At 40.6% G+C, this 15187-nt stretch overlaps 3 protein-coding genes across 7 annotated transcripts in view; 2 read left to right on the forward strand and 1 right to left on the reverse strand.

The window, feature by feature from the left end:
- Positions 1-2: 2 nt before the first annotated feature.
- On the reverse strand, positions 3-13905 carry vdac3 (voltage-dependent anion channel 3). 4 transcript variants are annotated; one of them, XM_046035527.1, is made up of 10 exons: positions 13833-13902; positions 5738-5856; positions 4274-4345; positions 3974-4023; positions 2782-2934; positions 2612-2664; positions 2265-2492; positions 1947-2097; positions 1128-1185; positions 3-1024 (listed from the first exon to the last, which is right to left on the reverse strand). In XM_046035527.1, the coding sequence occupies exons 2-10, from the start codon at positions 5850-5852 to the stop codon at positions 933-935; spliced, it is 972 nt and encodes a 323-aa protein (XP_045891483.1). In that variant the 5' UTR covers positions 5853-5856; positions 13833-13902; the 3' UTR covers positions 3-932. The 4 variants fall into 4 exon arrangements, with proteins under 4 accessions (XP_045891483.1, XP_045891482.1, XP_045891485.1 ...); XM_046035526.1 differs by lacking the exon at positions 13833-13902 and adding an exon at positions 9096-9212; XM_046035529.1 differs by lacking the exon at positions 5738-5856 and having other exon boundaries at positions 13833-13905.
- On the forward strand, positions 10265-13427 carry enkd1 (enkurin domain containing 1). Its single transcript, XM_046035524.1, has 8 exons — positions 10265-10378; positions 10805-10895; positions 11158-11382; positions 11561-11733; positions 11817-11972; positions 12223-12359; positions 12519-12655; positions 12773-13427. The coding sequence occupies exons 2-8, from the start codon at positions 10811-10813 to the stop codon at positions 12931-12933; spliced, it is 1074 nt and encodes a 357-aa protein (XP_045891480.1). The 5' UTR covers positions 10265-10378; positions 10805-10810; the 3' UTR covers positions 12934-13427.
- polb (polymerase (DNA directed), beta) overlaps positions 13438-15187 on the forward strand; it is a 9807-nt gene continuing 8057 nt past the window's right edge. For both annotated transcript variants that reach the window (XR_006822562.1, XM_046035525.1), the window contains exons 1-2: positions 13438-13645; positions 13977-14034. Coding sequence is in view for 1 of the 2 variants with exons in the window: in XM_046035525.1 (XP_045891481.1) it covers positions 13585-13645; positions 13977-14034 (119 nt within the window). In the remaining variant the exon portion in view is untranslated. The remainder of the gene's footprint in view (positions 13646-13976; positions 14035-15187) is intronic.

Here is a 15187-nt window from a genome sequence, read left to right on the forward strand (position 1 = left end):
CACAGTGTTTAACAATCTTTATTCCATTAATTCAATAAAATCAGTTTGAGGTCCGACTATCTCTGGTATACAAAGCACAGCACAGATAAAGTGAAATGTAGTGGTAAAGGTTGAAAGGGTACAGGAGACTAAACTAGACAAGACAAAGAGGTGACACAGATTTCCATCAGCCCTTTTACCAAACAGGACCTGAAAATAGACATTTAGGCATCTGAAGGTCCACAGTTTATAACTGTTACTGAGGTCAGAAAGTGGAATCAAAGTCAGTCCACTCAGTCTGAGAAGGATCAGCCGCTCTTTCTGCTTAATTCTCTCCAGCTTTTATTGCATCTGTTTACAGTCACTGTACAGAAAAACTTCCCTCCAGCCTTGATAGCATGCAAAAAAAACCCACAATATACCAAAAACAATCATCCTTTAATAATCCTATGAATGTCTAAAACCCAGAGTATATCTGAACAAACATGAGCTGACAACACAGTCAAAGTTAAGAGGTGCTTCAAATCATCAGCTACATCTGAGACACAAATGCTTTATTAAAAGTGCACTTTGTCTGATCAAACTGGTCCTAAGTAGCACATTATTTGGAGTGTGTTGCATCAATTGCCTTGTTCTTTTGTATTCTGGTAATATATGCTCAAAAGTAGGTTGTGGGACCTTTAAATAATGGTAAATTTTAAAAATAACCAACACAAATGAATGCTTGATTACTTTAAACTTACAGTACTGGAGGTCTTGGAGGCTGCATGGGGTTTCATGGTTAAGGCCAAAGAAGGTTTGTCTCTGTGTGTGTATCTGTGTGTAGGACTCAGAGGGTAGATGTGTTTACGTGTTGCTGAGTGGACCTTTTGCGGTGTTTTCACATTTGGGCTCTTTATTCTTCTCCTGTGTTGCTTTCCTGTCTTCTGGTCTGTCCTCCCGCTGAATCTGTTTTACGCCTCCAGCTCAAAACCCATGCCAACTTTGTGTCCACCGCCGTTCACGTTCTTCCCGTCAATCAGACCTGAGAGGGTGAGCTTCACTCCTGCAGGGGGAAGGGTGTCAGATTATGTATCAAGTAATCACACCTGTCCTTTTTGCATTGTTGTTTCAGAAAACAGTAAAGAGAAAAAAGGTAATCAGCTAACCTGGCCTGAGGGTTTGTGTGTATCCAACTCCAACTAGGCAGGCGTTGTCAACTTTGGTCTGTGAGGACAAACAAAACATCATCGACAGGTGAGACAATCATGAACAAAGCATTAGGAGAGTAGATAGATGGGAACTGGGATGCAGTTGCATAATTTATATTATATATATGGATACATCAGCCGCAAGTCAACAACTGCAGAAGAGTTGGATGATGGCTTGAAAAGTATGTCAGGTAGTAAGGCAGAGTGAGTGTGCGTTTAGGGAGGTTTTATGCCTCGTCGCCGGTGAAAGGCGTGGGTTGTCCATCTGTATGTCCTTTCCCGTTAACGCGACATCACAGGAACCCAAATTTGGCAAAAAAGTGGCATCCACTTGGACACAAGAATTTATGAATGACTAGTAATTATGACAAAACTACACACAGATGTTTAATGGGTGTGGATGGATAGATTGTGACCATATTTCACAGCTGGTTCGGACACTGGCGACTAAAGGTCATTGCGACCTCAAAATAGGTTTTTAGTCATAATTTAAGAATTAATTGGGCGATTCCAGATTTCACACACATATTGACTGGGACAACACAATGAGTAAACAATAACTTCACTCTAGTTTATTAGCCACGCTAGTGTTATGGCTCTAGAAATGGCGATGTTGTCTTGTTGATCACATTTCACTTTCTCAGACGCTTCAGTTAATCACCAAATACCTGCAAAACTATTGACATTCTCAACAGCCTCTGCTTTGTGTTTAGGGCTAATTAGATTTTTTTTAAATCATTTTAGATGTGTCTATGATGTTTTGAAGTCAGTTCTTACAGCCAGGGAAGCATCCTTATCCAGCTGGTATTTCGCTCCGATTCCAAAGCGTGTGTTGTTGCTGCCAGCTGTCCAGGCTAGATGGATCGCTGTCTCCAAGTTGCTGTTCACCTTTTGGTAAATGGAGCCACCGAACTCTGTGCCATCGTTACTGAAATACAATAGCAAAACACCGATACAAAAGGTGGAGATTAGCAGCAGTCGATATTAGTCTGAGCTTTATTTCATCGGTGGAGATTTGCTTCCTCTCTCATTGCTGTCCAATGATTCACTTCACTTCCATTTCCTGCCTCTCTTTACACTCATGCAGTGACTCACACGCTGGTGTGAAGCTGGATGTCATTGGCCTTGTATCCAAAGGCAAAGTTGTTCTGGGTCAGTTTGGATTTGGCAGTGTCAAAAGCCAACTGATAGCCAGCCAGCCAGCCCTCGTAGCCCAGCACAGCAGCTGCGTGGACGGTGGGACCGGCCATGTCGAAGTCCAGGTCGCAGCCCACATTGACAAAGTCACGCTTGTAGCCAGTCTTCAGTTTGGCACTCTTCTTGCTACAGAGGGAATAATTTATTCATGTTCATGTTTATCATATGCATCTGTATTGAATGGCTAATGTTAAAATTTACTTTTTTGCACTTGAGCAAACTTGCATGAACAGGATTGCTCTTACCCAGTGTTTGGCACAAACGACGTGTCCAGACTGAGCTTCAGGCCCTTAGCCAGCTGCAGACAGACAGACAGAAGGCACAGGCCAGGCTAGTAATAGGCTAGTAAAGCAAAATCTTATCATATATTCTTTAAGTACATAAAGCGACTAATAATTTGTTTGTTTGATTCCACCTGGTCCTCGATGGTGATTTCTGTGGTGAGAGTATTGTCTGTGTTCCACTTCTGGGTGAAGTTGAGGCCCAGCTCATTCACTTTGTACTTGTTCTCCAGGTGGCCTCCTGACTTCCCGGTGTCGGTGTTGCTGGAGCCTGAGGTGGTAAACTCCTGCAGGACAAAGAGGGATGGAGGGATGAGGGGGGGAGATGGAAAATGAGGTGGGAAGTGAGGCAGAAAGGCACATTTCCACATTAGAGCACAACCACAGAAACTAGAGGCAGAAGGGGCGTGAAAGCATACAGGGAGAAAAGAATTAGAAACATCAAAGACGAGGGAAACGAGCATTGCTTCTCTGCTTTTTTCCTCTGCCACACAATCCCTCTCAGGTTTGTATGGCTGGTTAGTTAAAAAGAAGAACTACAGCTTTAAGATGGAGAAATTAGTTGGGAAGGAAACCTAAAAATATAGGCAGGACTGTGAGGGAGAGGTTGTTTGTGAGTGAATTTGAGTATCCGTGCTGTTGTGGCTGCAGCAGCTGGGATAATGGTGTCACTTAGACGAGCTACCGCTGCAAGGAAACACTTGGCAGAAAGCCTGGACACATCGTCTGCACACAAACACATAACTGGTATCACTGGCTTACCCTGTGGTGCACCTGTGTTTAATCATTACACGTGCTAACACACTCTCTCTTACCATCTGACAGGAACATCCAAAGAAGAAAGCAGAAACAAGAGAAAAGAGAGGAAGTAAGTTAGGGCGAATCACGCAGAGTTTCCATGCGGCAAATTTATCTTCTTAATGGGAAAATGAAAAATGACGCAGCAGGAAGTTGAAACCTGTGAGTTTTCTAAATTTTCAGTGAGGTTTGAGTTTGGTGGCATGTGGCTGTATGCAAGTACTCATTATGGTTTTACCATGGCAACATGTTTATGGCGACACAGGCACACAGCACGTCTGGAGCAAACTAAACACATTTTCCCCATCATGACAGAACATGTTGCTTGAAGGAGAAAAGTGTAAACTTGTCAGGCAGACAGTGTTACTCTGCTGACTCTGTAGGTTAGACTGAGTACATGTCAGGCAGCAAACACACTCTGACATGAAGGGCTGCAAGGTCATGCGTCTGGCAACTCAGAGTTCTGAGAGACAGACCTAAACATGAAACTTACACCATCAGGCTTGTAGAGTAAACAATAGTACTTACAACACCATTCTGGGACTTGGTCTTAACATCCAACTTGAGAAGGCCATAGCCTGGGGAGAAAGGAAATTAGGTCAATTCAAAAGAAAAGAAAGAGTGGGAAAATAACTTGTATCCTTGTACTGCACAGCATGGGTCTAAAACAGCTACAGCAAAAATAAAACAGCCTGCATTTAAAGTGACAGAGCAAACAAAATGTTTACTAATATTAGTCTTGCTTCAGCATAGCTTCACCCAAAACAGTTTTTCAGTTATATTCAGGGGAATAATACAGTTCGTATTTAAGAGAATTTGCTGAGTTACCATAGCCCTTGTTGAAGATGTCTTTGGCAGATTTCCCCAAGTCTGCGTATGCAGGAGGGACGGCCATTGTGCCTGAGGAAACAAACATGCACATTAAGATTTAACAATGTCTTCACAGCAATAAAATACATAGTTCGCTTTATCAGTCTGTCTAAATGCAAAGGGATATTCCAGCAATTGAGTTATGCCAATTCATTGAGTTGAAGGACTCACAAAGGAACAGATAAAAAAAGAAACAATGATGCAGCAGAGGTCAAAATATATACATTTTCCATGATGCAACTCTATAGCATCTTTCATTAGACCATCCCTACCTAGTAATTGCCCACATCTTTCCTACTACTCCAGTTTAAAACACAGATTTTCTGTTTAAAAATATTAAGCCCCAATTGAGACAAAAATATATGTATGCATATATATATATTTTTTTTTGTTTGTTTGTTTGTTTGTTTGTTTATTCAAGTGTTATCATATTACTCCCAATGACGACTAAACTGATCTCATATAAAATCAGTGCCTGTTTAAATCAAAATAAAAGAAACAATCTTACAAACAAATTCAAGCTGAACACATGGAACTCTGCACATTTGTGGAAGCTGAGCAATGTAACTCAAAGAGCACTTCTGAGGGCATAAACATGTAAAAACCTGTTTTTCCTTACACACAAAGCATTGCAGATAGGTTTTTCTACCACATATTACTTGCAAATAAACAGTATACATCAGTATACATATTTGTCTCAACTGGGAGACCCTCACCATCTGGAGGGGGGGCAGTCTGGGTGCAGGTGATATACACGCAGCAGAGGTTGTTAAACTAACAGGACTGATTCTCTGGGAGGAAGGGACTAGAAACATATTAATATAGAAAAATATTTTTAAAAGATTACAAAGCCATCCAACAGAAATTTTGCTGCAAGACTCACTACTGTATTTCAATATTAATGACATCCCTGTGATGCTATGTGTGTGAAGAAAAAAAGATATAATATGTATGATGTGCAAAGAAATACTATGCAAGCCAATGCAGAAGAGCTAACCTAAGCAGTAGCAGGTTTGGTTAGTCAGCAACTACGACTCCTGCACACCACTGCACTGCGCAGGGCTTCAGACAGTCATCAGGGTGCCCTAGGTCAGTGTGCGTGCAGAGTGCACATTCTTTGTGTGTGTGAAGAACACATTTTTGACAAGGTGACTGTGCTTTTACCTCTCGCTGATCACATATTTTCTGCAGAGGATGGAGATAAGATTTTGCTACGGGTAAAGCCACCTCTGTAAGCTAATGAATCAATGATTGAGCCAGTGCAGAAAATCAAAATGCTGTCACTGCAATCAACACAGTAGAACTGTGTAAAGATGAAAAGTCTGATCCAAGTCTGGTCTCAATTGAGCCAAAACTCAATCCAGGGACCCTGATGATGCGTCATCTGTCTCTCTCTACACACACCACCTCCCCTCAACTCACCATGTCCCTTGGGTGCGTGGTGCTGACATGTCACACAGTGGCCTTTGTTCTCTGCCTGCTTGCCTTTTTCTGTCTTGTCCTGCTGCACCATACTCTCCATTCTTATCTCTGCCATGTCTCTTCAAAGGAGGGAAGCGCAAGGAGGGACAATAGAAAACTTTGGCAAGTAGTACTACACTCTTGTGACAGCAATGGTGCGCAATACATGGGTTTGTCTGCAGTTGCTATGAATATTATCATGTTTCTTTAGCATTCAGTCAGAACTGGTAGCCTTTCTATGCACAGAATTGACCGACATTGTATTGTATTGTACAGTATGTCCATTGTCCATGTACAACCCTTCTATGGCACTGAGAGATGGGATTTTTTATCAGACAAAGTTGTGAGCACAATGTTGATATAATCATCACCTTTTAAGTTGATATGGTGAAGCTGTTAGCAAACGGTTGCTTATTTACACATCCAGCAGTTACTAAGCATCAACGTATTTCTGTCCACCCAGTTAGTCCAATATTCACTAACTTTTAGCTCTGTTTTGTTCTTTACCAACTCTTTTTTATCTCTTTAAGATCTCCATCTTTCTCATACACAAACACCTGACCATAAATCACAGTGTGCATCAAAAGTCCTATTTGTCACTGCTGTCTCAGTGTTGCTCTTCATTTCTCATACACTACGCAACTGTGTGCCAGCTGACCTGCATTTTGCTGACCACGTGCAATTCCTGGACTGTCTTTGGCATTTCACCCGACAGACACTCCTCGACTATGCAACCAATTGCCTCCTCCACCACACAGTCCATTTTTGACCCTGTTCCTCCTAGCCTTCATCCCTCAGTCTCAACGCTCTAAATTTAGCTCAGGTGAACCCAACACTACAACACATGTGACTAGGGGTTAAACATGTGTCCTCCTCCAGATTCAGCCTATTAAAAAAAACCTACAAATAGGGATTTAGGTGTCTGTATTGTATCTTCACACTGTATTTATATACAAACACACTCATGCCACTCATGTTAACCATTTTATGAGCTGCAACCAGATGACACGGCCTTGACTAAGCTCAAAGGTCAAAATGGCACCCATAAACATGGGACGAATGTGAAAGTAAAACTGCGACCATACAAAAAACAAGATGGTAGTCAACAATCAAACACAGGCAATTACTATCTTTAAAACACTTTAAAACAGTACAAAGTCTATATTTTTCCAATGACCTATTTTTCCATGTTTAACACAGTTTCATATGCTTATAGTAATTTAGTCTTTAGTCGGAGGTCATGAAGGACACACATATAATTTTGTGACATATTTTCACCTCATTTACCAGAGACCTAAAAAGCAGGTGCAGCTATTAACATGTTATATATACACACAGCTAAATCTGTGTAGATTAGAATTTTTTTGTTCCAATTATTTTCAGTTGACAGATTACAAAGCGGTTTGTCTTCTCACAGAGAACCAGTGTGTTACATCAACTCTATAGAAACAACTTGTAGAAACAAAAGGTTACTATTAATTCTTATGAGGCACCATTTGTGCAGAAATTATGTCACATGCCATGTGACATGTCCATGTGACTGAACATGAACGTGTGTCTATATCAGTTCAACTTTGAACTGTACTTCAGTTGTGACAAAACTATTTTGACAATCAGCATTAGTGTTATCCTTTGCAGTCCACATCTACAGGCAATTTAAAGGCACAAGTTAACCTATTCATGTGCAAGTCTTTGAAAGCCAGAGCACCAACAGTTAACCTATAAACCTGCATGTCTTTGAAAGCTGGAGCACCTGGAAAAAACCTTCGCTGACAAAGGGAGAACATGTAAACACAACAAAGAAAGGTCTCAGTCCCAATCACAAACTAGGCCCCAGCCTTCTTGCTGTGTGGTGACAGTGCTAACCCGTGCTCCACTGTTCAATGCGTGTTAATATAAATTGAACAAAAGCCACCAACTTCTTGTATTTATAAAAGTGTTTGTTTGTGTCTTTACTTAATAAATGGCTAATCAAGCATGGAAATTGGTATTGTTTATTCATCTGTCTTACTATTTAGATGACTATTAATTTTAACAATAAATTTGACATTATTCAATAGTTGAATTTAGCAGTTTAGTATGACAAACAGTGATAAGAGACCCCTTGCAAATCAACAGATTCTCAACAAGAAAACTATAAATTGTGTAAACATGCAGTTACCCAAACAAACTGGCTGAAACTTCCGATAAGGTGATATCTAGGCAAGAGTGTATGGCATATAAGGGAGGAATGTGTGGGTGTGAAATAAGGTCAAGTGTAGTCAAGTTACACTAAGACAATTTATAGCTTGAATGTAGAGTGCATGAGGTTGTAATGGATTTGTTCTGTATATTAGAGTCCAGTCCAGTGTTGTTTCAAGGTGTAACAGGCTACTGCTGTGTGTATGCACCTGTTTACCAGTGGGCTTGGGTCATGTAATGCTTGCTGCATCAACCTTTGTTGTTATTAATGAGGTTTTTCACCTCTGACGGTCCCGCGCTTGATCAGCAGGCCTAATTTCAGGACTTTGGATAGCGACATTCTTAAAAAGCCAATAAATTACCCCAATTTCCTACCAATTTTTAAAACCGTTATATTAACATTAATGTAGGTCTGACATACACTTATTCCGCTCCAAGCTGACCGTGATGTTGAATTTGCCTAATGAACACCACCGTGTCTTAGTAACACTGAGCAGACTTTGCAATTACATAGGAAGGAGCGTGCATAAAAGTGGCAACGCCAAAAGATAACTGTTCTTGTGTAGCTGTTCGTGGACCTTGTGCTTTTTCACAACCAACCAGATAAGACGTTTTAACAAGATTTCTGGCATCACGTCGCCCTGTCCCATAGGTGGACGAGTATTTTTATTGGTTTCTATTGTCCGTGCGTCTGTAAGACGTCTATTGTCTGCTAGGGGGGTTGCCATTTCTGGGACAGATAACTTTTTCATGCACAAAATCTTTTTTTCAGTTATTACATTCTTTAGGTTGCACCGCAAATGTAAAATATGCTACTTTTACATTTATCGTGTCCCCAATCGGTCATCACATCTCGCAAATACGTTTTGGTCTGAATAACTGCCACTGTGGGGAATAATTTTCAGACAGTTTGCAGTTGTGGATTTTAGCGAACTAATGGGACATACAGTACTGGCCTAGACTGGCATTTAAACCCTGGTACAGCGTGCCCGCTGCCGCGCCCCCACCCCTTTATGTGTGACTCATATCTCACTGACAGTCCAAACGACAATTGACAACAGCTAAATTAAGCTACATGGATATAAAGCGACATATTACATAAACTTATTAAAGTTTTTTTAAGTTAGTTATTTCTTACCTTTATTTATGGGGCGGAGCGTGCAGAATTTCACAACGCTGTTCGGTGCAGCGGGACCATAGACTGTGTAGACTAGCAGGACACAGTGAAGGAGAAAGCAGAGACAAACGGACTGGGCAGGCGCAAGTCAGACCTCCGGACCGGCAGAGGGCGGGGCCGTTGTGCAATTGACATTGAGCGAACAATTTATCAGTACACTGTTCGTAAAAAATATAACGTGGTGGCTGTTTAATTTGGGATAGGCCGATCTGTCTAATATCACTCAAATATTCCAATGACATTCATGGAAAAGACGTTGATAGTTTTATTATAAGACTATTCATACAGCTGATATAAGATAATGTGAGATTAGGCCTATTACCCTGATGCATTTCTCCACATCTGGATCTGCAACTGCATCTGGGCTACTTATTCCACTAACTGTCAGTAAAAATAAAGCTTGTTTAGATTTGTCTAAGATGAACCAAACAATCTTTCAAATGAGTTGCTGCACTCCATTGAGTTCAACACGTGGGGACTTTGTTTACAATGCAATCACTGAAATACCAGAATTATATTACATATATTATGCCATATGGAAAATCTTAATTTGTTTGTGGTGTAGTAAGACCTAAAGACCGCCCGGGGGCAATTACCTCTACCTCATAATCTTGGTTCAGTATACCCTGAAGGAGGCCTTTCAGGCAGACCTTAGACTCAGAGTGTTTACAATGTAACTTCGCCGCACGCTCCAGCAATCAAATGCCCATGTTTTCATTAAGATTAGCAATAAGATTAGGTCGCTAGTTAGAGTTTGGGTGTGGCAGTCGTACTGAATTAGGAGGGAGGTCTTTAGTTATCCCGAAAGGAAAAACTCAGGGAAAATGGAAACACACAACAGGAGCCAGTGGGATTACAACAGAAATATACCTGCTAGAAAAGACTGCTCCAAAGACAGCGGAACACAGCTAAACACCGGCTTCTCAAGACTAACTACCCATTAAATCATGGCGTGTTAGTTATGTTTTAGGCCTATATCATCCTTAATATTATTATATTATTACTACTGTAAGCTAATTATTTCATCACTTTGTGGCTAGTGTCCAAAACTATAATGCGCCACAATTTGTACCTGCGCTTATAGCGAAATAATTGGCAGTAACACACTATTGGCATCTCCTTTCTGTCAGGTCTAGTTCTGTGTGCGGCGGCACCGTTGCCATGGTCAAGAAGACTGAAACAAGTGTTGATACCTCTGCGTCATAACGTTACATCGTCATCTGATAAACAAGACGACATTAAAGGTAAACTAATTTACTTGATTACTTTATGCATTCCTAACCGATTGCAGTTGTTTGGTAAACTATTGCAAATATTTTTCGTGTTTCGTTTCTGGAGCGGGTATTCGCTGACAGACAAAGCCTGTGTTGATAAACAGCTAACGTTAGCTAGCTATTTTTACAGCAAGCTAGCTAATTAACAACGTTGGGCAACCTTATCCCATTCATTCATTTAAGTGTTGACATAACGTGTGATTTGGTTTAACTCATAACCTTCTCGAACTTACATTTTATTAGAAAAATGCTAGAAATACAGTTATTACACCACCTGCAGGCCTAAAGAAATCAGTGGTTAATTACTATCTTGATTTTTGTTAAGTAACACTAACCAATTATTTTTATTTATTACCTAATAATGTTATTTTATTTTATTTTATTTACAATTTACAGCTACAGATGTGTGAGGGACCTTCATCAATATCTGGGCCAATCCCCCCGGATCCTTCTCTGTTTCCTCAGTACTACAAACGACCTGCTTCAGGTTAGATGCAGCCACAGGGCTCTGCTATATTAAAGCCCCCCTTAAAACAGTTTGTAGTATTTTCCAGTGATGTTTGGCATTAAATATCACACCAACATGAATTGAATTATTGGAATCATTGTGGGTTTTTTAGGAGTTAGTCTGTTAACATCAGTGAGTGTTTTGAAAAAGGTCCCAGATTCATCACAAGTAGGAAACCATCTTCTTTCCATGTGTTTGTAGAAACTAAACATCTGCCTCAAGTTTTTCTTTTTTTCTCAAGCTCGTGGCCGTTTAGAGGGAAACCACGATGGGACTTTGGCCCTGCTTTCGGGGCCACTCGCTCCAGATCCTGTGTTGTACCCTGGCTGCTACAGTGCTCGTACCCCGTCACATCCTCCCCGTATTGGCCCTAATGCCACCCATATTCTGGAACGAGGACAAAGAGGGGTAGTGGGGGAACTACTCAAACTAGATGGTGTCTCTATCACCCCTGTTCCCAAACAGAGTAAGTCTGAAAAAAAGAGTGGCCCCGAGTTGTCTTGACTGATGATATCAGTATATCTTCTTATTTCTAGTTTTTCTAGTTTCTAGTTACAGCAAGAAAGAGAGTTTGATTGAGCACACTAACCACATATAAAAATTCTGAAGTAATTGAGACAACTTTTGCGATTCTTGACCCTCAGAGCAGCGGGTACATGACTTTGGTAAAGAGAATGTGCGTCGGCTCAGGGAGATCCAGAGACGCTGCAAAGAGCAGGAGGCTGAGAGAGCACAGTCTCGTTCGGTTCCAGTCAAAGCTCTTTGGACCTCCTCCAAATACCTGAGTGTCCCATCCAGGGTGATGGTCCAGCTACAGGTGAGGAGCATGTCTGCGAAAGATGGAAATCCTTGAGTGGATATTTCCTCTAGATCACTTTTAATCCAGTCAATTTCTTGCAGGTTTCCAGTCCTACTACTAAACCACAGTGTCAAAACTTTCTGAAGGCCCACTCTAATGGTGGATCTACCGTGCTGCCAAGACCCCGCTCCAAAACCTCTCCTATAGCGTTGCAACACCCGGCCTCTTACAATTCTACACCGGACCAGAACTTGCAAGTGAGAATTACCAATAAATGTTTACTTATTGATACACACACAAGTTCAGACAATAATAGATATAGATATAGAATAGATATATTTCACCTTTTTTCTGAAGAAGAGTCGGGTTTGCAAGTGTTGTTTTTTGCTCAAAAATGATTTATTATACAGATAACATGACTATGCATTATGCTTACTTTGATGTGTATCTGCAATGTTTATTTTTTGTTTTAATTCTATAAGGTCTTATATGTGGATACTATTACAGGTGCAAGGCCAGACCATAGACTTCATCAAACATAATGCACTGGCTGCACGAAAAACTGTGCTGCGTCGGTCCCAGTCACTGACAAACCTCAGAGATAAACCTGTCCCCAGTGCAGTCAAGGGACAGGTGCCTCAGTAGTGAGTATTCATATGCCATATCTTACCTCCTTGTCTTATAATCATAATCAACTCAAAAGTAGGTAATTTGTTAAAAACAGTTTATTCTTTGCCACAGGTGATTTTGACATTTTTTGCCTGTTTCTGTTCTCCTTCTCATTGACACTTAAACACAATCAGTCTTGAGCAAAGGAAGGAGCAGTGGCAGAAAGAGGAGGAGGAGAGGAGGAGGAACGCACCTGACCCTACAGTCCCAGCTGGTCACACACTGATGCCTGAGAGTGAGAGAGAGGAGACACTGAAGTCCCTCAAAGAGAGTATGTCTCTGTTGCTCTTTATCTCTGGTCTTACATTGGCAATATTGCCTTCAAGTGCTATATGTATAGCGAATATTTTCTTCTCTAATTCAGTTTGAACTTGTTTTGTTTCCTCAGCCCATCGCTCCCTGGTGACTGAGCTGCTGTCGCTGCCTCTCAAAGCTGACAGTCTAAGTGTTCGCTCACGTCGGGCTCATCTTGATTGTAGGCTTTCCGAAGTTGAGGAGGCCATTAAAATATTCTCCAGGGACAAAGTGTATGTAAAAATAGATTCCTAACAGACAAGGAGGATGAAGAGAAGGAAGAGGAGGGGATGATCCTGTAAATACACATTTTCACTTTGTAGTTTTATTGTGTAACATGACACTGAAATTATTTTTGTAAATTGAAAATTATAAACTATAAACTGAGTGATTATTACATAAGGACAACCATTGAGGTTATTTATTAGCAGTTACTTAAAGAACAATATACATGCTGCTGAATAAAATTCAGTTTTCTCTTGGACGGAAAAACATGCAGTACAAGTATCATTAGCGCCTAATTTGTTGAGATGATCTGCTAGAATAGTTTCTACCTTGGCAGCAACTAATGTGGAATCGGAATAAACGAATTTGTTTTGTCTTTGTGTAAAACTGGCTGGTGGTCTGTAATAATGATTTTTTTGTGAAGTCGTGGTATATTTGGGTACATGCAATGTGTACACAGTCGAGACGGGCAAGTCTTTCAAAATAAAAAGCTGACGTGTCTATGACGTGTTACGCACGCACCACCCCCTTTACGTCTTTCGGTCATTGTTCAGGTTGACTAGCTAAGGTGCTAGTTAGAGGCTACACCAAATTTCAAAGACGTTTTAACTTCTCATACATGCACATAAGTCCTTTTGAATTTCCAACACATCCGACTCTTGAGAGCTTGTCAAATCAACAATGAGCAAGAGGAAAGCGCCGCAGGAGTCCCTAAATGAGGGAATAACAGATTTTCTTGTCGGTACGTGAAGAGGAGTCAGGCGGTTGAGCTCAGCTAACGATAAGTAACGTTAGCTAGCGTGAGAGCTTGATTGTGTTTGTTATATAAAGTCTATGGTTTTTAAGCAAACGGAGCCTACGGATAACTGCATCAGTAGTATATAGTTGTTTAAAGTATGCTAAATTGTGCCGTTTCTCTTGTTTGTTACCTGGTTTGCTTGGAACTGATGGTCACTGTGTTGTCATTTAAATGTCTCCTGCCTTCAGCTGAGTTGGCTGTTCCTATAATAGTGGCAATAACAGGAGTAGGAGGTAAATATATAGCCATGCGATGTCTTCCTTCTTTTTTCTAGAGCTGGCCAATTACGAGAAAAACGTCAACAGGGCAATACACAAGTACAATGCTTACAGGTAAGCATCTAGTGATAACAAATGAAAGAACACATCAGTGTTGGATTCATAGAGAGCAAACACTCAGTTGCCAGTTTATTGTGCGCAGTTAGCTAAAGCTAATCCGCAGCAGTCTATGAATCCATGAACACCAATAATCACTTTATATAGAAATTGTTGTAGAGAGATGTTAAATCAGCTATGCTGATTTTGGAGGCTGTTTCAAACATTGAAATAAATTGGGGGCACAAAAGCATCTCTCTATAGCAACACAGTTCAACAGACTACAAACTACAGCCTCCAAAAGTTGAAATAACACCTCCAATAGTTTAAACAAAAACTGAAAATTATAAACTTCATGGAAATAGGCTTTACTGCATTAATTTAGCTAGGGGAACCAAATAAACTGGCAACTGAGTGTATAAAACAAGTCATATGGAAAGGAGGGTTGTTAGTAATCATCATGATAAAACTTGTTCATGTAATTGTAACAAAAAGGTTCAGTTGTGGTCTAGATCACTACATTGGTTTGCTATATATATATATATATATATATACAGTGAGGAAAATAAGTATTTGAACACCCTGCTATTTTGCAAGTTCTCCCACTTAGAAATCATGGAGAGGTCTGAAATTGTCATCGTAGGTGCATGTCCACTGTGAGAGACATAATCTAAAAAAAAAAAATTCCAGAAATCACAATGTTTGATTTTTGAACTTTTTATTTGTATGATACAGCTGCAAATAAGTATTTGAACACCTGTCTATCAGCTAGATTCTGACTCTCAAACACCTGTTAGTCTGCCTTCAAAATGTCCACCTCCACTCCATTTATTATCCTAAATTAGATGCACCTGTTTGAGGTCGTTAGCTGCATAAAGACACCTGTCCACCCCATACAATCAGTAAGAATCCAACTACTAACATGGCCAAGACCAAAGAGCTGTCCAAAGACACTACAGACAAAATTGTACACCTCTGCAAGGCTGGAAAGAGCTACGGGGAAATTGCCAAGCAGCTTGGTGAAAAAAGGTCCACTGTTGGAGCAATCATTAGAAAATGGAAGAAGCTAAACATGACTGTCAATCTCCCTCGGACTGGGGCTCCATGCAAGATCTCACCTCGTGGGGTCTCAATGATCCTAAGAAAGGTGAGAAATCAGCCCAGAACTACA

Source organism: Micropterus dolomieu, linkage group LG21 (genome assembly GCF_021292245.1).
Source record: "Micropterus dolomieu isolate WLL.071019.BEF.003 ecotype Adirondacks linkage group LG21, ASM2129224v1, whole genome shotgun sequence".
Lineage (NCBI taxonomy): Eukaryota > Metazoa > Chordata > Actinopteri > Centrarchiformes > Centrarchidae > Micropterus > Micropterus dolomieu.